The 26,178-nt window shown below is 54.2% G+C and overlaps 1 protein-coding gene across 2 annotated transcripts; it reads right to left on the bottom strand.

Annotated features, from left to right (window-relative positions):
• Window positions 1–3,216: 3,216 nt before the first annotated feature.
• On the bottom strand, window positions 3,217–25,287 carry LOC117413875 (protein argonaute-3). Of its 2 annotated transcripts, none has more exons than XM_059020043.1 (19): window positions 24,654–25,287; window positions 21,216–21,387; window positions 20,695–20,815; window positions 20,353–20,561; window positions 19,699–19,835; window positions 17,537–17,671; window positions 17,266–17,353; window positions 16,522–16,669; window positions 16,316–16,435; window positions 14,381–14,503; window positions 13,623–13,756; window positions 13,296–13,480; window positions 13,057–13,216; window positions 12,792–12,882; window positions 12,109–12,303; window positions 11,810–11,944; window positions 11,401–11,502; window positions 11,029–11,228; window positions 3,217–10,515 (listed from the first exon to the last, which is right to left on the bottom strand). In XM_059020043.1, exons 1-19 carry the CDS (start codon window positions 24,670–24,672, stop codon window positions 10,407–10,409), a joined length of 2,583 nt encoding a protein of 860 aa, XP_058876026.1. In that variant the 5' UTR covers window positions 24,673–25,287; the 3' UTR covers window positions 3,217–10,406. The 2 variants fall into 2 exon arrangements, with proteins under 2 accessions (XP_058876026.1, XP_058876025.1); XM_059020042.1 differs by having other exon boundaries at window positions 14,360–14,503; window positions 24,654–25,286.
• Between the last annotated feature and the right edge of the window lie 891 nt (window positions 25,288–26,178).

Raw genomic sequence — 26,178 nt, 5'->3', positions numbered from 1 at the left:
AGACACTGCGCGAGTCCTCGTGAAACTGGATGAATTACACACCCGAGACACTGCGCGAGTCCTCGTGAAACTGGGTGAATTACACACCCGAGACAGCCTGTGTTTGTTTAGGTGTTCAAGAGGTATAGTTTGATTATTAAATACATTGAATACAAACACACACACAGACACACACCAATAATAAACAACAATTTTTATTGCAAGTATATTGGTGAAAGTTACACTTCAAAGTGAAGCAAAACAACACTAAAGCAATCAAACTAAAGCAAAGTAAAGAAACGCAATGTTTGATGAAGACTCTCCCTGCCAGACTGCAAGCACCCTGCAGGCGGCCCTGGGCAGCGCTTGTTGGTGTAACAGAAGGGGATGGGAAGGTCGAGTTCACAGCAATTCTCTTCTACCTGTTCCTCTGAAACAATGTATCTCAATGCTCTACTTCAACAAACTGTCTAAGACTTGGATACCTGTGTCTACCTGCTATAAACAGATGGAGACATTTGAAAGTCATGCTGAAGCTGTTTGAGAAGGGCTGTATATATTACCCGCTAAAACATTTACCAGGAACAGCACATACTGACAGAGCTAGACATCAGTGTGAACAGGGTCAGTGGAAACGAGCTCTGGAGATGTTCTGGGACTCATAGCTGCCGTCGCATTGAGCTCAGCAATGCCTGACCGGTACTCTGGAGAGCTCAAGAACAAGCAATCAAAACAATGCCCTTTCATACCAAGTCATTGCAATGAATTGAGCTGTTAATTGGTTAAGAACTTACAAAGCTGAGAGCTTGGAGTCTAGTTTGTAAATAGTTAAGATAGGGACAGTCATGGAGGACTGGAGTGTACTTTCATCACACATGTGAAGGCTGAGGCTCTTCCTGATCGGAACAAGGATTCTCATGAAGAATGAAACTGAAATAAAAAAAAATAACATTGGAGCAGAGATCTCAAGAGACTGAGCCTGCATCAATGAGATCTCACTGAAGAGAGTGAGCCTGCATCACTGAGATCTCACTGAAGAGACCGAGCATGCATCACTGAGATCTCACTGAAGAGACTGAGCCGGCATCAACGAGATCTCACTGCAATGCAGTGCCACTCTCTCTCCGTGCACAGCAATGCAGTGCCACTCTCTATCTCCGTGCACAGCAATGCAGTGCCACTCTCTCTCTATCCGTGCACAGCAATGCAGTGCCACTCTCTCTCCGTGCACAGCAATGCAGTGCCACTCTCTCTCTCTCTCCGTGCACAGCAATGCAGTGCCACACTCTCTCTCTCTCCGTGCACAGCAATGCAGTGCCACTCTCTCTCTATCCGTGCACAGCAATGCAGTGCCACTCTCTCTCTCTCTCCGTGCACAGCAATGCAGTGCCACTCTCTCTCTCTCCGTGCACAGCAATGCAGTGCCACTCTCTCTCTCCGTGCACAGCAATGCAGTGCCACTCTCTCTCCGTGCACAGCAATGCAGTGCCACTCTCTCTCCGTGCACAGCAATGCAGTGCCACTCTCTCTCTCCGTGCACAGCAATGCAGTGCCACTCTCTCTCTCCGTGCACAGCAATGCAGTGCCACTCTCTCTCTCCGTGCACAGCAATGCAGTGCCACTCTCTCCGTGCACAGCAATGCAGTGCCACTCTCTCTCTCCGTGCACAGCAATGCAGTGCCACTCTCTCTCTCTCTCCGTGCACAGCAATGCAGTGCCACTCTCTCTCTCCATGCACAGCAATGCAGTGACACACTTCCATGGTGTTTAACTTGATGCCAGGAGGCTCTCAAAACATTTCAAGAAATACAAGACAAAATACAATACAATGTAATATAAAATAAAGGCTCATCTTAGAAAGAAATTCGAGTCAGTTAAGTGTTAAGACATGATATCTTTGAATGATTTATTATTCTTCTAACACAGATTAAAGTATATTTATTAGGCATATCCAGCACATGATCCTGTAACCAAAGTAATATTTCAGGTTTATTATTTCAAACTATATGCAGCATACCAAGGTTACTGAGGTGCAGTGTTTGCAATCTAAACTATTCCTCTTAATTCGGGACCCCTCACCAAACACAGCGAACAGAAGAGAGGCCTGCCTTCAAAGCACTGACCCACTGAACACTGCCTGATCCGAGCACAGCATCAAGCAGCCTTCAGGCTAGAGCAGGAGCCCCAACCCAACCCAACCCAACCCAACCCAACCCCCAACCCCGCGTGGAGAAGACAGGCCTGCCCTCAAAGCACTGACCCACTGAACACTGCCTGATCCGAGCACAGCATCAAGCAGCCTTCAGTCTAGAGCAGTCTCTGGCCCCGCCATGTCAAAGCTGTGTTTGGGAGAATCCTGCACGCTTTGAGAAACACACCCGAAGCGCTCGCTCAATCATCCTGAACTGTCACACTATTGGCATTTACAAAACATCACTTTCTATATTCCAGCCACTGAAGATTTTGAAAATCTGAGTTATTGTATTTGTTTTCTGCAGCACCATCTTCAGGAAAGGCACTTTCTGTGGACTGTTCTGTGAAGTTTATACTCTTGGAAAGTAAAGACTAAAGGTTTCTTCTGAACTCTCTTCATGAGCAGCACTGCTACTCCCTGCACCAGAGAGAGCAGCCACACACTGCAGACTCCACACTAACCCTCCTCTCCTCTACCAGAGAGAGCAGCCACACACTGCAGACTCCACACTAACCCTCCTCTCCTCTACCAGAGAGAGCAGCCACACACTGCAGACTCCACACTAACCCTCCTCTCCTCTATGAGAGAGAGCAGCCACACACTGCAGACTCCACACTAACCCTCCTCTCCTCTATGAGAGAGAGCAGCCACACACTGCAGACTCCACACTAACCCTCCTCTCCTCTACCAGAGAGAGCAGCCACACACTGCAGACTCCACACTAACCCTCCTCTCCTCTACCAGAGAGAGCAGCCACACACTGCAGACTCCACACTAACCCTCCTCTCCTCTACCAGAGAGAGCAGCCTCACACTGCAGACTCCACACTAACCCTCCTCTCCTCTACCAGAGAGAGCAGCCACACACTGCAGACTCCACACTAACCCTCCTCTCCTCTATGAGAGAGAGCAGCCTCACACTGCAGACTCCACACTAACCCTCCTCTCCTGCACCAGAGAGAGCAGCCTCACACTGCAGACTCCACACTAACCCTCCTCTCCTCTCCCAGAGAGAGCAGCCACACACTGCAGACTCCACACTAACCCTCCTCTCCTCTACCAGAGAGAGCAGCCACACACTGCAGACTCCACACTAACCCTCCTCTCCCAGAGAGCAGCCACACACTGCAGACTCCACACTAACCCTCCTCTCCTCTACCAGAGAGAGCAGCCACACACTGCAGACTCCACACTAACCCTCCTCTCCTCTACCAGAGAGAGCAGCCACACACTGCAGACTCCACACTAACCCTCCTCTCCTCTATGAGAGAGAGCAGCCACACACTGCAGACTCCACACTAACCCTCCTCTCCTCTACCAGAGAGAGCAGCCACACACTGCAGACTCCACACTAACCCTCCTCTCCTCTACCAGAGAGAGCAGCCACACACTGCAGACTCCACACTAACCCTCCTCTCCCAGAGAGCAGCCACACACTGCAGACTCCACACTAACCCTCCTCTCCTCTACCAGAGAGAGCAGCCACACACTGCAGACTCCACACTAACCCTCCTCTCCCAGAGAGCAGCCACACACTGCAGACTCCACACTAACCCTCCTCTCCTCTACCAGAGAGAGCAGCCACACACTGCAGACTCCACACTAACCCTCCTCTCCTCTACCAGAGAGAGCAGCCACACACTGCAGACTCCACACTAACCCTCCTCTCCTCTATGAGAGAGAGCAGCCACACACTGCAGACTCCACACTAACCCTCCTCTCCTCTACCAGAGAGAGCAGCCACACACTGCAGACTCCACACTAACCCTCCTCTCCCAGAGAGCAGCCACACACTGCAGACTCCACACTAACCCTCCTCTCCCAGAGAGCAGCCTCACACTGCAGACTCCACACTAACCCTCCTCTCCTCTACCAGAGAGAGCAGCCACACACTGCAGACTCCACACTAACCCTCCTCTCCTCTACCAGAGAGAGCAGCCACACACTGCAGACTCCACACTAACCCTCCTCTCCTCTACCAGAGAGAGCAGCCACACACTGCAGACTCCACACTAACCCTCCTCTCCTGCACCAGAGAGAGCAGCCTCACACTGCAGACTCCACACTAACCCTCCTCTCCCAGAGAGCAGCCACACACTGCAGACTCCACACTAACCCTCCTCTCCTCTACCAGAGAGAGCAGCCACACACTGCAGACTCCACACTAACCCTCCTCTCCTCTACCAGAGAGAGCAGCCTCACACTGCAGACTCCACACTAACCCTCCTCTCCTCTATCAGAGAGAGCAGCCACACACTGCAGACTCCACACTAACCCTCCTCTCCTCTACCAGAGAGAGCAGCCTCACACTGCAGACTCCACACTAACCCTCCTCTCCCAGAGAGCAGCCACACACTGCAGACTCCACACTAACCCTCCTCTCCTCTACCAGAGAGCAGCCACACACTGCAGACTCCACACTAACCCTCCTCTCCTCTACCAGAGAGAGCAGCCACACACTGCAGACTCCACACTAACCCTCCTCTCCTCTATGAGAGAGAGCAGCCACACACTGCAGACTCCACACTAACCCTCCTCTCCTCTACCAGAGAGAGCAGCCACACACTGCAGACTCCACACTAACCCTCCTCTCCTGCACCAGAGAGAGCAGCCACACACTGCAGACTCCACACTAACCCTCCTCTCCTCTACCAGAGAGAGCAGCCACACACTGCAGACTCCACACTAACCCTCCTCTCCTCTATGAGAGAGAGCAGCCACACACTGCAGACTCCACACTAACCCTCCTCTCCTCTACCAGAGAGAGCAGCCACACACTGCAGACTCCACACTAACCCTCCTCTCCCAGAGAGAGCAGCCACACACTGCAGACTCCACACTAACCCTCCTCTCCCAGAGAGAGCAGCCTCACACTGCAGACTCCACACTAACCCTCCTCTCCCAGAGAGAGCAGCCACACACTGCAGACTCCACACTAACCCTCCTCTCCCAGAGAGAGCAGCCACACACTGCAGACTCCACACTAACCCTCCTCTCCTCTACCAGAGAGAGCAGCCACACACTGCAGACTCCACACTAACCCTCCTCTCCTCTACCAGAGAGAGCAGCCACACACTGCAGACTCCACACTAACCCTCCTCTCCTCTACCAGAGAGAGCAGCCACACACTGCAGACTCCACACTAACCCTCCTCTCCTCTATGAGAGAGAGCAGCCACACACTGCAGACTCCACACTAACCCTCCTCTCCTGCACCAGAGAGAGCAGCCACACACTGCAGACTCCACACTAACCCTCCTCTCCTCTACCAGAGAGAGCAGCCACACACTGCAGACTCCACACTAACCCTCCTCTCCTCTCCCAGAGAGAGCAGCCACACACTGCAGACTCCACACTAACCCTCCTCTCCTGCACCAGAGAGAGCAGCCACACACTGCAGACTCCACACTAACCCTCCTCTCCTCTACCAGAGAGAGCAGCCTCACACTGCAGACTCCACACTAACCCTCCTCTCCTCTACCAGAGAGAGCAGCCACACACTGCAGACTCCACACTAACCCTCCTCTCCTCTACCAGAGAGAGCAGCCACACACTGCAGACTCCACACTAACCCTCCTCTCCTCTATGAGAGAGAGCAGCCACACACTGCAGACTCCACACTAACCCTCCTCTCCTCTACCAGAGAGAGCAGCCACACACTGCAGACTCCACACTAACCCTCCTCTCCTCTACCAGAGAGCAGCCACACACTGCAGACTCCACACTAACCCTCCTCTCCTCTCCCAGAGAGAGCAGCCACACACTGCAGACTCCACACTAACCCTCCTCTCCTGCACCAGAGAGAGCAGCCACACACTGCAGACTCCACACTATCCCTCCTCTCCTCTACCAGAGAGAGCAGCCACACACTGCAGACTCCACACTAACCCTCCTCTCCTGCACCAGAGAGAGCAGCCACACACTGCAGACTCCACACTAACCCTCCTCTCCTCTATGAGAGAGAGCAGCCACACACTGCAGACTCCACACTAACCCTCCTCTCCTGCACCAGAGAGAGCAGCCACACACTGCAGACTCCACACTATCCCTCCTCTCCTCACGCAGCAAAGATACAACAGCCTGAATTCACACCAGTCCAGGCGCAGCGCCACAGATTGACAAATACAATAATAATAATAATAATAATAATAATAATAATAATAATAATAATAATAATAATTATTATTATTATTATTATTATTATTTTAAACAGCTGCCAACAACAATCTCCCATTGTGACTGAAAACCTCCACACAGGAAAGTGGGTCAGCCTGGACTGGAACTTAACCAGAATCAGAACCACTGCTGGACCCGCCTGGACTGGACCTCAGTGCTGATAAATGCATCCTCTCTCCAAAACAAGTCTATTGCATTATCTAAAGTTTCCTTTTGTTTTTTTAGCATGCCTCTCCACTCCACCCTCCACCCTCGTTAACACAGCTAGTAAATTCGATTTCAATTGCCCAACTCTGTTCTACAGTGGAAGCTTAATGCTGCAAAGCACACATTGCATCAGAAAGAGTCCCTCTCAGAACAGCAGCACGGATTCTGGGGTCGTGCACCCCTGCTTTACAACAAGAGCGAATCAGATAAAGCAGCTTCTCTACAATAATATGAAGAACAAGAATAATTCTAATACGGAGCTGGCAGCTGAAACACACACAGCACATGTGTGTGGAGCAGAGCTCTGCAGAAGCACGAGGAGTGCAGACCTGCACCAAAAGGGCTGTCTCTGGAGCACCAATCCCCTGAAACGTCACAGCTGGACCCTGCAGAGTTCACTGGAACGACCTGACAGAACAGGTGCAGCATCCCCTTTGTAAAGAGGACCCCACTGTAAAAGCCACTGAAACCTCCAGGAACTCCTCGCTGCCTCTGCCAGCGCTGGGACCCGCACCTCGGAGCACCAAGCCTGCCTTCCACCCCAATCTGGGATCCTGTAGTGACATCGTCAGACTTTAATATAGAAAAATAGTAGCAGCGAATCCATTTTACGTGGCTTTGCAGAATCCATAGACAACAGCACAGCCACTCACAGACAAACGAAGGGTCCTCTCCACAGAGAGAGAGGGGGGCTGGGGGGCTTCACTGCAGCCCCCGGGCAAACAAACAGTGTGGGCATCAACACAGGGGAGAGCACTGAGCTTCATCCAAGATCAAAGAGCTGTGTATCCATGTGTGTGTGCGTGTGTATTAGTGTGCGTGTGGATCAGTGTGTGTATCAGTGTGTGTGTATCAGTGTGTGTGTGTGTATTAGTGTGTGTGTGGATCAGTGTGTGTGTATCAGTGTGTGTGTGTGTATTAGTGTGTGTGTGGATCAGTGTGTGTGGATCAGTGTGTGTGTATATCAGTGTGTGTGCGTGCATGTGTGTATCAGTGTGTGTGTGTGTGTGTGTGTATTAGTGTGCGTGTGTATCAGTGTGTGTGTGTATTAGTGTGCGTGTGCATCAGTGCCCTGTCACAGTTTACAAGCAGCACAGATGGAATTAGACTCCCATTGTACAGCAGTTTGGGCTGAGCTGGTTTAACTGTGATCTTGATTAGTCACAGCGCACACAAGCTCAGGGGCGTCAAACACACCCCACAGAACAACGTGGCTCTCTAACTGATCTGCAAGGGCAGCGGCAGCTCTGGCTGGGTTCAGAAATCCTCCCGGTGAAGCAGGGCTGGGACTAACGCAATGCCCATCTCTGAAAGACAGTCTGCATCCTCTCACTGTGTGCCAAAGCAACCTGAACACCAATTCATACAGAAGAGAAGAGAGAGGCCAGCGACTGTGCGGAGAGAGGCAGCGCACAAGCGAAGCTCTCCGGCACAGACATTTCATTTCAATCTACAAAACCAAGTCCCAGCCCTGCCATTCTCATTGACTTGGATTCCAATTATTCTGATGGATTTCATTAAAGACAGCAGTCCCTCCTGTTCTAAAGGGCCAGCCACCGCCCTGAACGATCAGTCCCTCTCACACTGCCAGGCACTTGATATCTGGAACAATCCTTCCCTGTGAATGACCAGAGCCTCTTAAACACTGCCACTGGAACGGCTCGGAGCTCCACTCCGATAACGCTCCGAGACAAAGTTACCAAATCAAGCCCTCCTCTGGAATAAAGTGGCACAGTTTGAACCTCTGCAATCCGGCAATCCCCTCGTTATGCTGGCTGTCTTTGGACTGGCTGTCGTTCCCTTTCTGTTAGCAGAGAGGCCTGCTGTGAACAAACAGCGCCGTCCAATCAGGGCTCGCTGTGGACATCGCCGTCCAATCAGGGCTCGCTGTGAACAAACAGCGCTGTCCAATCAGGGCTCGCTGTGGACATCGCCGTCCAATCAGGGCTCGCTGTGGACAAACAGCGCCGTCCAATCAGGGCTCGCTGTGGACAAACAGCGCTGTCCAATCAGGGCTCGCTGTGGACATCGCCGTCCAATCAGGGCTCGCTGTGGACATCGCCGTCCAGTCAGGGCTCGCTGTGGACATCGCCGTCCAGTCAGGGCTCGCTGTGGACATCGCCGTCCAGTCAGGGCCCTCCATGGATGGAATCTGAACATTAATTTATTGCACTAAATAAAGCAACAACACAAGCTGTCAGTTTAGTGAACACTGGAGAACAATATCCAGAAAATGAAAATAAAATAACAAAAACGAGTCGTTGCTAACTATTATTATTATTAAATTATTAGGCTTAACAATTCTAATAAATACAAAGAAAAACAAAAGAAAGCTTAAAACATCAATACACTTAAAACAGGAATCCCGTTGCCTTGAAGATGAAAGCTCCCAGCGAGTGGAAACGCTGCCGTCCGACAAAGCAGAACTGGAGAAAGCGTTCTGCCCGTCAACCAGCCACGGCTTAGCTTCACACAAACGCTTCAGTGGCTATTATCAAGAGCACTTACATACTGGTGGCCTGCGGGTGGCACTGTGCTCCCAATAATACAATCGGGAACCTTGTCAGAAGCCCAGCTCGACTCCTTCGAGGTGTGCTGTGATCGACACACAGAGCGGCGCTCTCATTTCAAACAGTAAGTCACCGCTGCCTACAAAACAGACAACCAAACAAAGCTTGAGGTGTAACGCTGGAGCAGAGCACAGAGCAGGAGAGGGGTACAGCAGCGCCGTTACACTGTGGGGTTAGGATTCTTACTGTCCCGTGCAGGCTGCTGTGAGGAGCACAGCGCAGGAGAGGGGTACAGCAGTGCCGTTACACTGTGGGGTTAGGATTCTTACTGTCCCGTGCAGGCTGCTGTGAGGAGCACAGCGCAGGAGAGGGGTACAGCAGCGCCGTTACACTGTGGGTTTGGGATTCTTACTGTCCCGTGCAGGCTGCTGTGAGGAGCACAGCGCAGGAGAGGGGTACAGCAGCGCCGTTACACTGTGGGTTTGGGATTCTTACTGTCCCGTGCAGGCTGCTGTGAGGAGCACAGAGCAGGAGAGGGGTACAGCAGTGCCGTTACACTGTGGGGTTGGGATTCTTACTGTCCCGTGCAGGCTGCTGTGAGGAGCACAGAGCAGGAGAGGGGTACAGCAGTGCCGTTACACTGTGGGTTTGGGATTCTTACTGTCCCGTGCAGGCTGCTGTGAGGAGCACAGCGCAGGAGAGGGGTACAGCAGTGCCGTTACACTGTGGGGTTGGGATTCTTACTGTCCCGTGCAGGCTGCTGTGAGGAGCACAGAGCAGGAGAGGGGTACAGCAGCGCCGTTACACTGTGGGTTTGGGATTCTTACTGTCCCGTGCAGGCTGCTGTGAGGAGCACAGCGCAGCAATCAATTCAAGACACTTTCTCTATTGTTATCTGAGTGCTGCAGCCCCAGCATTCGCGTTCCTCTGCTAGAAAAACAAACAGCAACCTGCAGCCTCCACGGTTCTGAAACCTCGTCATCTTTCCTTCCTTTCTTTTCAGAGAAAGTCGTGCTGCCAAACAACTTGAGGTAAAGGCAAAAAGAAAGGAAGAAGACAAACAAACAAAATAAAAAAGCACAAGTCAGACAGGAGGAGGAGCGGCGCCCCCTGCAGACAGAGACACGGAGGAGAGGGGAGTGCTGCCAGCGGCTGGCTGGTTTTATATTGCATAATAGTGCGGAGTTCCTTTTCAGAGGCAGTGCGCTCATCTCCACTACTCTGCACAGCGACGGTGAGGCGACCCCTTAAACCGACCCTCCTGGAAACAGAGGCTTGTGTGTGGCTTGTTTTTGGGTTCCTGCGATGGCTTGTGGCCCCCTTTGCGCTCTCGTTCTCTCTCTCAGGCGAAGTACATGGTGCGTAAGGTGTCGTGGTGAATCTGCACAGCCTTGGCAAGAGCCTGGGGGTCCCGGCCATTACTCTGTCCAGAAACATGACTGCCTTCGGCACTGCGAACGAGACAAAGAGGAGTCACACCGAGCACCAACAAACAGGGGGTCACACCGAGCACCAACAAACAGGGGGTCACACTGAGCACCAACAAACAGGGGGTCACACGAGCACCAACAAACAGGGGGTCACACGAGCACCAACAAACAGGGGGTCACACGAGCACCAACAAACAGGGGGTCACACCGAGCACCAACAAACAGGGGGTCACACCGAGCACCAACAAACAGGGGGTCACACCGAGCACCAACAAACAGGGGGTCACACGAGCACCAACAAACAGGGGGTCACACGAGCACCAACAAACAGGGGGTCACACCGAGCACCAACAAACAGGGGGTCACACCGAGCACCAACAAACAGGGGGTCACACCGAGCACCAACAAACAGGGGGTCACACGAGCACCAACAAACAGGGGGTCACACCGAGCACCAAACAACAGGGGGTCACACCAAGCACCAACAAAACAGGGGGTCACACCGAGCACCAACAAACAGTGTTTTTCACTCACCTGTCGTGCTCCTTGTCCACCAGGTGGTACCGCGCTCGGAACGCCACCAGATGCGCGTAGTAAGCGGGCGCGGGGATGGAGACGGAGCGGGTGCAGCGCACGTACGTGTGGCACAGCTGGTAGGTGAGGAGCTGGAACTCGTCCGCAGTGAAGCAGTTGTCATCCCACAACACGTGATAGTGAGAGGGGCGGCTGGTGCCCTGAGGAGGGAGAGACAGTGAGCAGGAGGAGCTCTCAGACGCTCGTACGGCACTATCAGGGCGCTCTCAGGGCGCTCGCACGGCGCTCTCACGGCGCTCGCACGGCGCTCTCAGGGCGCTCTCTGGCGCTCGCACGGCGCTCGCACGCCTCTCAGACACAGGGCAGCAGTACCTGGATTCCAGCGTGGCTGCACAGGTAGAAGTCGAACTCGTAAGGGTGAGTGATGTCCGTGTCCACAGTGGTTCCAGCAGGAATGTTCCCACTTCTACCAACCTGCAGAGGACAAAGAGAAACAGAGCAGCTTATGAGGCTGCAACCATCTCAACTGGGAGCTAAAAAATGATAATAAAATGGATAGGTCCAGATAGCCTGGACCTTGAGGTTTCCATCTTATCTGTAGATATCCGAGTATAAAAACTACTTCAAATAACATTCCTAAATGAAACCTGCTATCCTGTTCACATCAAGAAGGCTGGTTTGATCAGACAGGCACGAATCATGAAGGCTGGTTTGATCAGACAGGCACGAATCATGAAGGCTGGTTTGATCAGACAGGCACGACTGTTCTCGGGGTACTGACCCTCTCGTTCCGGTCGGCACAGAAGAGCCGGGTGTGGTGGCGCTTCTGCACCACGATGTAGGTGATGCCAGGCTGGTACTCCTTCTCCAGGCTGATACAGGCCTCCCGGATTGCAAGCAGCTCATAGTACAGCACCTGCAGACACACCACAACACAGGGCACATTTACAGCATGTCACTGATCTAACAGACAGCAGAGTGCTCAGGACCGAAGAGGAGCTCCACTTACACACATTAAACTACATTCAACAGCAAGGCTAGGAGACAGGAGGATAGAGCAGATAGGAGGGCTGGGCTGACCTGTCTGAACTGCCCCTCCGACACCCCGTCTCTGTAGAAGATGATCCTGGTGGGCTTGTAGCGGGTCGACTTGTAGAACTGGATGAGCAGCTCCCGCACCATGGAGGCCAGGTCCTGGATGATCTCCTGCCGGGGGCGCTGTACTCTCACCGTGGCACAGTATCGGCTGGGGTGAGCGTCCATGCTCCCCACCACCTGCAGAGACAAGACTCCTTCACTACCCCTTCACCACCCACCCATCCACCTGCAGAGACCAGACTCCTTCACTACCCCTTCACCACCCACCCATCCACCTGCAGAGACCAGACTCCTTCACTACCCCTTCACGACCCACCCATCCACCTGCAGAGACCAGACTCCTTCACTACCCCTTCACCACCCACCCATCCACCTGCAGAGACCAGACTCCTTCACTACCCCTTCACCACCCACCCATCCACCTGCAGAGACCAGACTCCTTCACTACCCCTTCACCACCCACCCATCCACCTGCAGAGACCAGACTCCTTCACTACCCCTTCACCACCCATCCACACACACGCACGCACACACACACGCAGCACCTGTGCTTAGTCTGGCCTGTGTAGTGACTGGGACTGTATCTTATAACACTCAGGAGAGACTCGCTCTCAAGTAAAGCGCATGAGAGCTGGGTCAGGCCCGTTCCCGAAGCTCCGACTCACCGCTGCGATCGAGGGCTTCTTCCCGTCGCCAGCAGGGGGGTGCGTGACGTCCGCCCCCAGGAAGATCACGGGCTGCTGGAACACAGAGGGGCTGCGGAGAGGGAGGGAGAGGAAGATCAGCACAGCCAGGGAGAGGACGGGTTCACGAGGAGCACACAGGGAGTACATTCAGGACGCAAGCTTTTAGTGGTAGGAGGGGAAGCTGAGGCTGAGCAATGAAACAAATCTCATTGTCAAAACGAATGCGAACATTCAGAAGCCTCACCGCTGGTGCGGGACCAGGATGTTGTTAATTCCCCCCAGCTTGACGTTGATTTTCAGGCAGAGGTTGGAGAGGGTCTGGGGGGAGGTCTTCACCACATTCTTCACCTGAACGCACTGAGTGGCCATTCCCAGGAGAGTGTCTCCCACACGCTTCACCTCCGCTGAGGGGACACAGAGAGCGAGAGTGAGAGGGGGTGGGAGCGGAGGCAGCGAGGCAGCACCTCGGGGCCCCAGGCTTACCGTAGACGGGCGTTTTCCCGGGCAGGATGACTATGATGAGCTGCAGCCCTGAATAGGTGTTTTTCAGGTGGCGGAACATGGGCTCCACGCTGTCAGCACCCTGCGCGTATTTACAGAAGCAGGGCTGGCCCTGGATAGGCATCCCCGCGTCCTTGGAGATCTTGCGCAGCTGGTCAGTGAAGCCCCTGTGTGGATACAAGGAGATTCACTTTAACTGCAGGTCTCAGGATCTCTGCTCTACTGTAGTCTCTGATACAAGCTGCTATCCAGTCAGTCTCTTCTGGTCTTGGATACAACACTCTGTTAAGATTAAGGCACAGTCCTTACTTCAGTATCTCCTCTCGGCACTGTCTCTGCGTGGCGAAGCAGGCGATCGCCCACATCTTGATCTCCACTCCTGTGTGGAACTGCTTCCCCCGCATGTCCCACACCCCGTGGCTGGGTGTGGCCACTGTCCGGTTCTGAAACAGAGCTCAGCGTTGGGACGCACCCTCGGAGCACACAACTTAATCACAAAACTCACACAGACAGTCCGGACACATGTCTACTGACACAGACAGACCCCCGACCCCTCCGTCCCTCTCCTCCCCTAGCCCAGGACAGACCCCAGACCCCTCCGTCCCTCTCCTCCCCTAGCCCAGGACAGACCCCAGACCCCTCCGTCCCTCTCCTCCCCTAGCCCAGGACAGACCCCAGACCCCTCCGTCCCTCTCCTCCCCTAGCCCAGGACAGACCCCAGACCCCTCCGTCCCTCTCCTCCCCTAGCCCAGGACAGACCCCCGACCCCTCCGTCCCTCTCCTCCCCTAGCCCAGGACAGACCCCCGACCCCTCCGTCCCTCTCCTCCCCTAGCCCAGGACAGACCCCCGACCCCTCCGTCCCTCTCCTCCCCTACCCCAGGACAGGTTGAGTGGTCAGCTAGTCAACTCCAGGACATTCACACACTGCCAGAACTTTCCACAAATAATGCACTAGACAAGTTGGAAAAAAAAATTGTAACAATAAAAATAAAAAAAATACACACATAAAAATACATCAAAGCATCAAGATTTAAAAGAAGGGTACCATAAAGTGTTCTGTGCTCACCCTGCCCCCGTACTGCAGCATGGGCGCAGGTAACACGCGCCCCGTCACATGGGCCATCTCGTCCCGCACCTTGAACTGGAACTCCTGCACGAAGGGGTCAGCATCGTAGTTCGCACTCCGCACCTGAAACAAGAGCCAGAACAAACTGAGGACCTGCTGCTTTCAGTGTGTACCGCGGCACTGCAAACACAGGGGGAGAGAACCTAGTCACAGCAGAGCCAGAACAAACTGAGGACCTGCTGCTTTCAGTGTGTACCGCGGCACTGCAAACACAGGGGGAGAGAACCTAGTCACAGCAGAGCCAGAACAAACTGAGGACCTGCTGCTTTCAGTGTGTACCGCGGCACTGCAAACACAGGGGGAGAGAACCTAGTCACAGCAGAGCCAGAACAAACTGAGGACCTGCTGCTTTCAGTGTGTACCGCGGCACTGCAAACACAGGGGGAGAGAACCTAGTCACAGCAGAGCCAGAACAAACTGAGGACCTGCTGCTTTCAGTGTGTACCGCGGCACTGCAAACACAGGGGGAGAGAACCTAGTCACAGCAGAGCCAGAACAAACTGAGGACCTGCTGCTTTCAGTGTGTACCGTGGCACTGCAAACACAGGGGGAGAGAACCTAGTCACAGCAGAGCCAGAACAAACTGAGGACCTGCTGCTTTCAGTGTGTACCGCGGCACTGCAAACACAGGGGGAGAGAACCTAGTCACAGCAGAGCCAGAACAAACTGAGGACCTGCTGCTTTCAGTGTGTACCGCGGCACTGCAAACACAGGGGGAGAGAACCTAGTCACAGCAGAGCCAGAACAAACTGAGGACCTGCTGCTTTCAGTGTGTACCGCGGCACTGCAAACACAGGGGGAGAGAACCTAGTCACAGCAGAGCCAGAACAAACTGAGGACCTGCTGCTTTCAGTGTGTACCGCGGCACTGCAAACACAGGGGGAGAGAACCTAGTCACAGCAGAGCCAGAACAAACTGAGGACCTGCTGCTTTCAGTGTGTACCGCGGCACTGCAAACACAGGGGGAGAGAACCTAGTCACAGCAGAGCCAGAACAAACTGAGGACCTGCTGCTTTCAGTGTGTACCGCGGCACTGCAAACACAGGGGGAGAGAACCTAGTCACAGCAGAGCCAGAACAAACTGAGGACCTGCTGCTTTCAGTGTGTACCGCGGCACTGCAAACACAGGGGGAGAGAACCTAGTCACAGCAGAGCCAGAACAAACTGAGGACCTGCTGCTTTCAGTGTGTACCGCGGCACTGCAAACACAGGGGGAGAGAACCTAGTCACAGCAGAGCCGGAACAAACTGAGGACCTGCTGCTTTCAGTGTGTACCGCGGCACTGCAAACACAGGGGGAGAGAACCTAGTCACAGCAGAGCCAGAACAAACTGAGGACCTGCTGCTTTCAGTGTGTACCGCGGCACTGCAAACACAGGGGGAGAGAACCTAGTCACAGCAGAGCCGGAACAAACTGAGGACCTGCTGCTTTCAGTGTGTACCGCGGCACTGCAAACACAGGGGGAGAGAACCTAGTCACAGCAGAGCCAGAACAAACTGAGGACCTGCTGCTTTCAGTGTGTACCGCGGCACTGCAAACACAGGGGGAGAGAACCTAGTCACAGCAGAGCCAGAACAAACTGAGGACCTGCTGCTTTCAGTGTGTACCGCGGCACTGCAAACACAGGGGGAGAGAACCTAGTCACAGCAGAGCCAGAACAAACTGAGGACCTGCTGCTTTCAGTGTGTACCGCGGCACTGCAAACACAGGGGGAGAGAACCTAGTCACAGCAGAGCCAGAACAAACTGAGGACCTGCTGCTTTCAGTGTGTACCGCGGCACTGCAAACACAGGGGGAGAGAACCTAGTCACAGCAGTCACTAAAGCAGTGCATTGTTAAACACTGTTGCAGCTGTTCTGTGTGTCAGACACTCACCAGCCTGCTGATCTCCTCCTGCCTGTCGGGTGCTGAGCGCGCGGTCGCTTTGATCATGGTGGAAGTCTGATTATCCGTCAGTTTCTTGATACAGCGCTGCCCCGCTACGATGTTACACACCTGCAGGGTACAAGAGAATCAGTTCCCCTCCTCGGCCCGGGCTGCTTCCCTTCAGGGCTACGCAGTGACCTGTCTGTCTGTCTTACCTCCAGGGGCAGGTAGGTGTGCTTCTGCTCCTGGCCCACCTGCAGGCAGGGCAGGTGCGGGTACTTGAGCTGCAGGCTGTACTTCTCTCTGAAGTACTGCGCCACCGTGCGCTCCACTGTCTGACCGTTCTCCAGTTGCAAAGGAAACCTGCAGTTAAATTGATGAGTATTAATGTCAGGGTACCTGTGCAGAAGGACGTTAATAATCCACCTGGCAGCACACTCTCAAAACACATTTCAACCTGCAGAGCAGACGCCCTGTACTTAATGAGACAGCGCAATTCTGACGCAGGTGACAGAACGTCAGAAGCAGAGACACAACCAGCATGAACAATGACATCATCTTTCTTTATTGATTATTACATCCCGGTTCACCGCTGCAAACCCCCGTCCTCCGAAACGTGTTCCTGCCAAGCCGTCGTTTCTCACACTGCGGATCCACATCCACACCTATAGTGCCGGAGGACAACACAGATCTGAACAGCTCCACTGCAGACCCGCAGGCGCCCCATCAGCCACAGGGGGCTGAACCGTGGATTCCCCTGCAGACCTAATCCCTCCCTACCCCTAGGAACCCCCGGTCACGGTCGGCATGACATAGCCTGGATTCGAACCTGCGATCTCCAGGCTACAGGGCGCATCCTGCACTCCACGCGGAGCACCTTGACTGGATGCGCCACTCTGACATCTTTACTGCACAAGCAAGGCATCGCGATCATGACAATAAATAAGAAGTGGCCTCACGTTTGGTGGCTCGCTGGTCTCCGAGTCACGTTGCACACGCGGTACTTTCTCCTCATCGTTCCACAGTGCGTCACCTCAACCTTCAGACCTTTCAAAGAGAAAGGCACAAAGTGTTAGTGGAGCACGAGACTGATCACAGCACACCGCCAACCCCCCAGTACTGTACAGCACAAAGCGAACCCGACACCAGCTGTCCTGAGACTTCACATACAGAGCCGCCAGCAGGGGGCAGCGTGTGCACTGTGCTGTTCACAGAAGCAGCTCCGCTCACCTTTAATCTCTTTGGTGAATTTGACCCGGTGAGAATCGGTGAGAGGTCGTGGTTGTTCATCGATGTTGTGAATGTCGAGGACCTCGCACATGAACTGGATCACAGGCTGGGCTTTGTAAAAGGCCGTGGCTGACACTGTCACAAGGGAAACACAACGGACTGGTTTGTTAAGCAAGTTTAACAATTCCAAGAAATAAAAAGCTGCAGTGAAATAGTAAAGCAGAGATTCAACACAGAGCTGTTTGTGGGTCTAAAGCAGAGATTCAACACAGTGCTGTTTGTGGGTCTAAAGCAGAGATTCAACACAGAGCTGTTTGTGGGTCTAAAGCAGAGATTCAACACAGAGCTGTTTGTGGGTCTAAAGCAGCTAAGTGAAAGTTGGTTATTGTATTTGTCTGATGTTTTGTCTGTTTTCAGCTGAATCACACTGTGCAGCTGTACAGCAAATCTGCAGAAACTCCACACGAGGGGGAGCAGCAGGGCTGGCAATGCAGGGAGATGGAAACTCCACACGAGAGGGAGCAGCAGGGCTGGCAATGCAGGGAGATGGAAACTCCACATGAGAGGGGAGCAGCAGGGCTGGCAATGGAGGGAGATGGAAACTCCACACGAGGGGGAGCAGCAGGGCTGGCAATGCAAGGAGATGGAAACTCCACACGAGGGGGAGCAGCAGGGCTGGCAATGCAAGGAGATGGAAACTCCACACGAGGGGGAGCAGCAGGGCTGTCATTGCAAGGAGATCGCTGTCCAAACAAAAGCAGCCGGCTCCCTCTCAGCTCTCAGCTTCAAAACCACCGACACATTCCAGGCTGGTGTGTCAGTCAGTGCGAGAGAGCCCGCCCCCACGCTGCTCACACACAACAGGCCGACGCCCACTGCACTTGAGCCCGCCCCTCCCACAGCCTGCTTCCTGTCACCACGGTAACCAGCCAGCTCACTGGGCGGGGCTGGGAAGGATAAGCAGAGAGCTTCACACAGCAGCACTGAGACTCGCTTCAACTGCACTGACAGCACGGGAACAAAAAGGAATTTGCTGGCAAACATTTCTCTTTGGAGTCACAAGCCCCGCTGATCCCTGCACCTCCTGTAGATCTAACACATTCAGAGCGCTGTGATCCTGTAGATCGGACACATTCAGAGCGCTGTGATCCTGTAGATCTGACACATTCAGACACAGCGCTGTGATCCTGTAGATCTGACACATTCAGACACAGCGCTGTGATCCTGTAGATCTGACACATTCAGACCCAGCGCTGTGATCCTGTAGATCTGACACATTCAGACACAGCTCTGTGATCCTGTAGATCTGACACATTCAGACACAGCGCTGTGATCCTGTAGATCTGACAACTTCAGACACAGCGCTGTGATCCTGTAGATCTGACACATTCAGACACAGCGCTGTGATCCTGTAGATCTGACACATTCAGACACAGCGCTGTGATCCTGTAGATCTGACACATTCAGACACAGCGCTGTGATCCTGTAGATCTGACACATTCAGACACAGCGCTGTGATCCTGTAGATCTGACACATTCATTCAGACACAGCGCTGTGATCCTGTAGATCTGACACATTCAGACACAGCGCTGTGATCCTGTAGATCTGACACATTCAGACACAGCGCTGTGATCCTGTAGATCTGACACATTCAGACACAGCTCTGTGATCCTGTAGATCTGACACATTCAGACACAGCGCTGTGATCCTGTAGATCTGACACATTCAGACACAGTGCTGTGATCCTGTAGATCTGACACATTCAGACACAGCGCTGTGATCCTGTAGATCTGACAACTTCAGACACAGCGCTGTGATCCTGTAGATCTGACACATTCAGACACAGCGCTGTGATCCTGTAGATGTGACACATTCAGACCCAGCGCTGTGATCCTGTAGATCTGACACATTCAGACACAGCGCTGTGATCCTGTAGATCTCACACATTCAGACACAGCGCTTCTCTCTCGCACAGCTGCTTTTTGTACATGTCACATGCTTTGCTAAGACGTGTTTGACTGTATCTCTTCTCCGCCTCTAAGGGACGACGCTCATATAAAAAGGTTCTAAATGAGAGTGGAAATGGAAAGGATGGGAAGATGTCCTGCTTTCCACAGGGCTGCCGTTCCCTCCACACCGCACTGCGCTGCAGCCTGCTTACCATCAATATTCAGCATCATCTTCCACATGGCGGGCCGCACGGACTGGTGGAACCCAAACCACACCTCCCTGCCCCCGCCCAGCGGGTGATCATAGCCCTCGGGGGCCGAGAAGAAGGAGCGCCCCACTGGAGTGTACCTGCGAGGGGGAGAGGGGGAGAGTGAGAGGGGGGCACACAGCACTGACACCAGGGGGAGAGAGTGAGAGGGGGGCACACAGCACTGACACCAGGGGGAGAGAGTGAGAGGGGGGCACACAGCACTGACACCAGGGAGAGAGAGTGAGAGGGGGGCACACAGCACTGACACCAGGGGGAGAGAGTGAGAGGGGGGCACACAGCACTGACACCAGGGGGAGAGAGTGAGAGGGGGGCACACAGCACTGACACCAGGAAGAGAGAGTGAGAGGGGGGCACACAGCACTGACACCAGGGAGAGAGAGTGAGAGGGGGGCACACAGCACTGACACCAGGGGGAGAGAGTGAGAGGGGGGCACACAGCACTGACACCAGGGGGAGAGAGTGAGAGGGGGGCACACAGCACTGACACCAGGGGGAGAGAGTGAGAAGGAACCACACAGCACCAAGCAAGGAACAGCATGAACACTGGGATGCAGCGGGGAGCCAGTCAGGGGAGAGGGGAGATCGGACTCTTACTTCATGGAGGGCAGGTGTCTCAGCACCACGTCGACAGCGTGCACAGGGTTGGTACTGATGGGCTTGTCCAGCTCCAGTGGTTCTGCCACGCTGCGGCCCGTCAGGACCTCGTGCAGGAGGTGCCAGCTCACCCGCGACACAAACTTGATCGTCACTTTGAAGGGGCGGTCCTTCCCCCCCTCACCCGGCAGAGTCACGTCCAGGTCCACCTGCGAAAGAGAGAGAGAGAGAGAGAGAGAGAGAGAGGCTCAGCACACTGGAGCACAGAGACAAAACACCCAGAGCAGATACACAACCCCCCCTGAGAAACGAACAGCGAGCCACAGGGAGAGCTCTTCTTACCCCTGCAGTGGCGACAGGCAGCGGGTTCGCTGTGTACAGACTCTTCTTCCCATCGTACACCGGCCTCCGATCCCCGAATATCGTCACCTTGAAGTGCTGCACCATGGAGTCCACCACCTCCCTGAAACACAGACACAGACACACACACACACACACACACACACACTTCAGAACTCAAGGACGCAGCTTAAAACCTCAAAACCTTCAACTGCTCTGCACCCCCCGACCACACTGCGTCTCTCTGCACCCCGCCACACTGCGTCTCTCTGCACCCCCCGACCACACTGCGTCTCTCTGCACCCCCCGACCACACTGCGTCTCTCTGCACCCCCCGACCACACTGCGTCTCTCTGCACCCCCCGACCACACTGCGTCTCTCTGCACCCCGCCACACTGCGTCTCTCTGCACCCCCTGACCACACTGTGTCTCTCTGCACCCCCCAACCACACTGCGTCTCTCTGCACCCCGACCCTCCCTGGCTAGGAGACGGGCAGCAGGGCTCAGTGGAGCGGCTTCGTACCTGTTGACGCGCCGGGGACACTTCTCCGGCTTGATGTCCACCTCATAGAGGTACACGTCCATCTTGGGGATCTCCACCTGGAAGCAGTTGGCCAGCAGCTTGATGGGCTTCCCCATGGTGCCATAGCCCGGGCGCCTGGGCACCGAGAACAGGGGCTGGGCCCCAACGGCTCCTGGGGAGGAAACGGATAGTCAGAGCAGCAGCGACTGTCAAGAGAACAGAAGAACGCCCCACGAGAGGATTCGAGCAGCGGACTGATCTCAAAACTTTGTCAAGTCGGGTCTTAAAGGATCCTAGCGATTCAGCATCAACAACATGGCTAGGTAACCCAATCGAAACTCTGATCGCTCCAGGGATGGAGACAAGACTCCTATTGCACAGCAGTCTCACCCATTCCAGGTTTAAATCCGAGCTGGATTAGCCACAGTGTGTACAGGTAACAAACTCACAGTGCAACCTGGAGTGGATCAAAGCGCCGTGCAATGGCAGTCTCATTTCCAGCCCTGCGCTCTGTGTATTGCAGTGTCCCTGAGCCTCTGTAAGTCAACAGGCTCTCATGTCCAGGACTGCAGGAAACAGGGGGCTCCAGCTCGACACAGGAAAGCCAGAGTGAACGGCCAGCGTACTGCTCACTAAATAAAGACTTAGGAGTAAAGATCCTACAGCAGCCTGGGCAGCCCCCACACTGTCTCTCCACTCTCCCCACCCTCATACAACGTGTCCAGTGTTGTGAGGGAGTCCGTCTGTGTCAGCTACCCAAGTGACAGTCGCCCCCTTTCACACAACTCTGATGCACAGATACAGTCCCGTCACGTCTCTGCTGATGCACAGATACAGTCCCGTCACGTCGCTGCTGATGCACAGATACAGTCACGTCACGTCTCTGCTGATGCACAGATACAGTCCCGTCACATCACTGCTGATGCACAGATACAGTCACGTCACGTCTCTGCTGATGCACAGATACAGTCACGTCACGTCTCTGCTGATGCACAGATACAGTCACGTCACGTCTCTGCTGATGCACAGATACAGTCCCGTCACGTCTCTGCTGATGCACAGATACAGTCCCGTCACGTCACTGCTGATGCACAGATACAGTCCCGTCACATCACTGCTGATGCACAGATACAGTCCCGTCACGTCTCTGCTGATGCACAGATACAGTCCCGTCACGTCTCTGCTGATGCACAGATACAGTCCCGTCACATCTCTGCTGATGCACAGATACAGTCACGTCACGTCTCTGCTGATGCACAGATACAGTCCCGTCACGTCTCTGCTGATGCACAGATACAGTCACGTCACGTCGCTGCTGATGCACAGATACAGTGCACAGGTACAGGTAACCACACTGCACTCTCCAGGGCAGGTTGAGCAGACAGGAGGGGCATCACTGCGGTGACACTGGCATCTGTTAGAGTCTCGGGACTGTCAATGAAGTGGCAGACTGGGAGATTACTGTCAGAGACAGGCTCTCTCTCACCGCTCACCAAGTCGCCATGGCAACTTGAACCCTGCTCCAGCACTGCAGCTAAGGGGGCTGTGAGCAGAGCGTGCTGTTCACCATTCACAGCACAGTGCTGCGTCTGCTGACCATTACATCTAGACAGGACAGACACCATTGGCTTGCTAAGCAGCCACTAGGACACTGCATTGTTCAGCACCTCCAATCACATGAAGCACGTCTTTGGCGCGTATGGAAGAGTGTCTGACCTCTTCATGTTTCCACCTCCCACATCTCTCACAATACAAATATCACTGCTTCTCTCCCCCTCGCATCCAATTCAAATCAGCCACTACAACTAGTCTGATTCCCTCTCTTTCACTCCCCCACACACACACACCCTTTTATTACCCCTCACAGATCGTCAGCACCCTTCATGGGCCCCCCTGCTCTCAGAACAAACACACAGAGCTGCTCCCCTCGATTCCAGAGCAAAAACCTTTCACTGTGCCCTAGAGCAAAGCACAGCCCTCCACACAGCAGAGTGCCTTTCACAGACAGACAGACAGACAGACAGGCAGGCAGACAGGCACACTCCTGCACAGATCGTTCTAGGCTGCTCTCCTCACATCCGTGGCTTTCTCCCTCTCTGCACAGTGTGACACAGAGTTCTTTCACAGCCCTCCCTCCCTCCCTCCCTCCATCTCAGCACAACAATAGGGATGTGTGAGCCGCCCCTGACCCCAGAGAGCAGCACGTTGCACTCTCCATAGAAACCAGCCGCAAGCGCCTGGCTGAATAGAGAGGGCGGCGCGCCGGGACTCGGAGCGCTCTATTGATGCATGGCAGGGAAGCGCTGGGACAATTCTCCAGAGATCCACATTCAAACCCCCCGCTCTCTGGAAGGGGGAGCTTCACTTGAGTCAAGCAAAGCGAACTGTGGTCATGCTGCCTTGAAATATACCAGAGAGGAACGCAGGCTTCCACAGAGCTCTGCTTCATGAGTGAAGCTCTCAGGTGAACGCAGGGAGGGAGGGAGGCTCAGGAGAGCTAAAAGGAGAGCACTGCTTCATGAGTGAAGCTCTCAGGTGAACGCAGGGAGGGAGGGAGGTTCAGGAGAGCTAAAAGGAGAGCACTGCTTCATGAGTGAAGCTCTCAGGTGAACGCAGGGAGGGAGGGAGGCTCAGGAGAGCTACAAGGAGAGCACTGCTTCATGAGTGAAGCTCTCAGGTGAACGCAGGGAGGGAGGGAGGCTCAGGAGAGCTACAAGGAGAGCACTGCTTCATGAGTGAAGCTCTCAGGTGAACACAGGGAGGGAGGGAGGTTCAGGAGAGCTAAAAGGAGAGCACTGCTTCATGAGTGAAGCTCTCAGGTGAACGCAGGGAGGGAGGGAGGCTCAGGAGAGCTAAAAGGAGAGCTCTGCTTCATGAGTGAAGCTCTCAGGTGAACGCAGGGAGGGAGGGAGGCTCAGGAGAGCTACAAGGATTCCTGCCACTCATATGATTCTCTGAAGCACTCTACCCAGGCCAGCTCCTGCTCTGCAATAGGAAGCGGACGGGCGGTCCCTCTCAGACATCTCACCTGCAGCAGTTACACAGGGGCTGTGTTCAGCACTACTGCTTCCCTAACCAAGGCAGCCATTTCCAGAACCCTGCACACGACACCCAGTTTAACCGAGTGGCGTGGATGACTAACCCACAGAGGCGGAGGCTCCGCAAGCAGCCACAGATGTCCTTTGATGACTGGATGATTCCGTAGTTTCTACAATGATAAGTTTACAGAGGCGGCAACACGCACTGCAAACCGGTACAGTGAGTATGTCTGGAAGGGAGAGCGCCGAGCAGCGGGTAAGTTAAGCGGTCCAGGACACAAACAGCCCACTGTCACAGAGCGATGCACTGGGGCAGCAAAACTAACTCAAGTGACGTACAAGTGGGTCACTAGTATTTCTTTTTTGGGAGATTAGTTAATAAGAAATGCCTCTGCTTTACCTGTAGTTCCGATTTCCATTCATGAGGTCTCGATCCGGCTCTTTCCCGGCTCCTAAATGTCAAAAACCAGGTCCGTCCCGGTCTGGCCCTGTCTCGCCCGACCCGCGCTGTTTATATCAGACAGACAGATAACTCCAGACTGTCTCTGTGCCCAGCTGGCACTCGTGCCCCCTCCCGGCTCTCTCGCTGGCTGTAAGGCCCCCTTCCCCGGCACTTGGGCTCTGTCTGCCGGTGGTAGTGCTGTTTCTCTGCCCGGGAAGGCACTCCACTGAACCCGTCACCTCCCGGGGGTCCGAAGGGATCTCTCCGGTTCTGTAACACTGTGTCGGGATCTCCCTCGGATCTGTCTCTATCTTCTCCCCGGGTTTCGTTCAGAGTTTCCCGCAGATTGCAGTTTCTCTGCCCAGTATTATATCCCGAATCTCAAACCGGTGTAATCCGACCCCGTGTTCTAACTAATCGCGTTTCCCCGCCCGGCAAGCCTATCTCCCAGGGACAATCCTGAGTCTCTGCCCGGTAAGTTACTCTCGTCTCGGGGAAACCCTGACAGGAAACACTGCCTCTGTAACTGACTGCAGGAAGTGCCGTCACTTCCGGATATCATTCTTCATGCGCCTGCTCGTTCATGACGTCAGAGTCCCTGCTGTTTAATTCATGAGGCGATGCGGTTATTCATGCAGCCTCCGTCCGGCGCGGAGCAAGCCGCCGGGATCTTGTATTCACCGAATTATAAACACCGCCTTTCTCAAATATGAGTGTGCAAACGTCGTGTAAATTGATGGCAAGTTTGTTTTTATTTGTAGTTTTTTTATTGGAGTGCGCCTCCACTCCGAGTGGTCAGATTCAGCACCGCTTTCCAGGCTGAATTATTATTATTATTTTTATTAGAAATTGTTCTTTAAGATATATCGCCTGAATTCGGGTTTGCTCTTTATTTTCTACTGTCAAACCTAAATGTACGTGTAGCACGCTCTTGTAAACCTGTGGCTTAGTAACGTGTCTCCTGCACGCCGGGTCCAGTCCTCTCTTCATTCAGAGCGGTGCTGCTCCCTCCCGCACGCCGGGTCCAGTCCTCTCTTCATTCAGAGCGGTGCTGCTCCCTCCCGCACGCCGGGTCCAGTCCTCTCTTCATTCAGAGCGGCGCTGCTCCCTCCCGCACGCCGGGTCCAGTCCTCTCTTCATTCAGAGCGGTGCTGCTCCCTCCCGCACGCCGGGTCCAGTCCTCTCTTCATTCAGAGCGGTGCTGCTCCCTCCCGCACGCCGGGTCCAGTCCTCTCTTCATTCAGAGCGGTGCTGCTCCCTCCTGCATGCCGGGTCCAGTCCTCTCTTCATTCAGAGCGGTGCTGCTCTCTCCTGCACGCCGGGTCCAGTCCTCTCTTCATTCAGAGCGGCGCTGCTCCCTCCCGCACGCCGGGTCCAGTCCTCTCTTCATTCAGAGCGGTGCTGCTCCCTCCCGCACGCCGGGTCCAGTCCTCTCTTCATTCAGAGCGGCGCTGCTCCCTCCCGCACGCCGGGTCCAGTCCTC

This window comes from Acipenser ruthenus, unplaced genomic scaffold, assembly GCF_902713425.1.
Source record: "Acipenser ruthenus unplaced genomic scaffold, fAciRut3.2 maternal haplotype, whole genome shotgun sequence".
In the NCBI taxonomy this organism is placed as follows: domain Eukaryota; kingdom Metazoa; phylum Chordata; class Actinopteri; order Acipenseriformes; family Acipenseridae; genus Acipenser; species Acipenser ruthenus.
The sequence above is the reverse complement of the archived record's forward strand: the minus strand, read 5'-3'. Positions and strand labels throughout refer to the sequence as shown.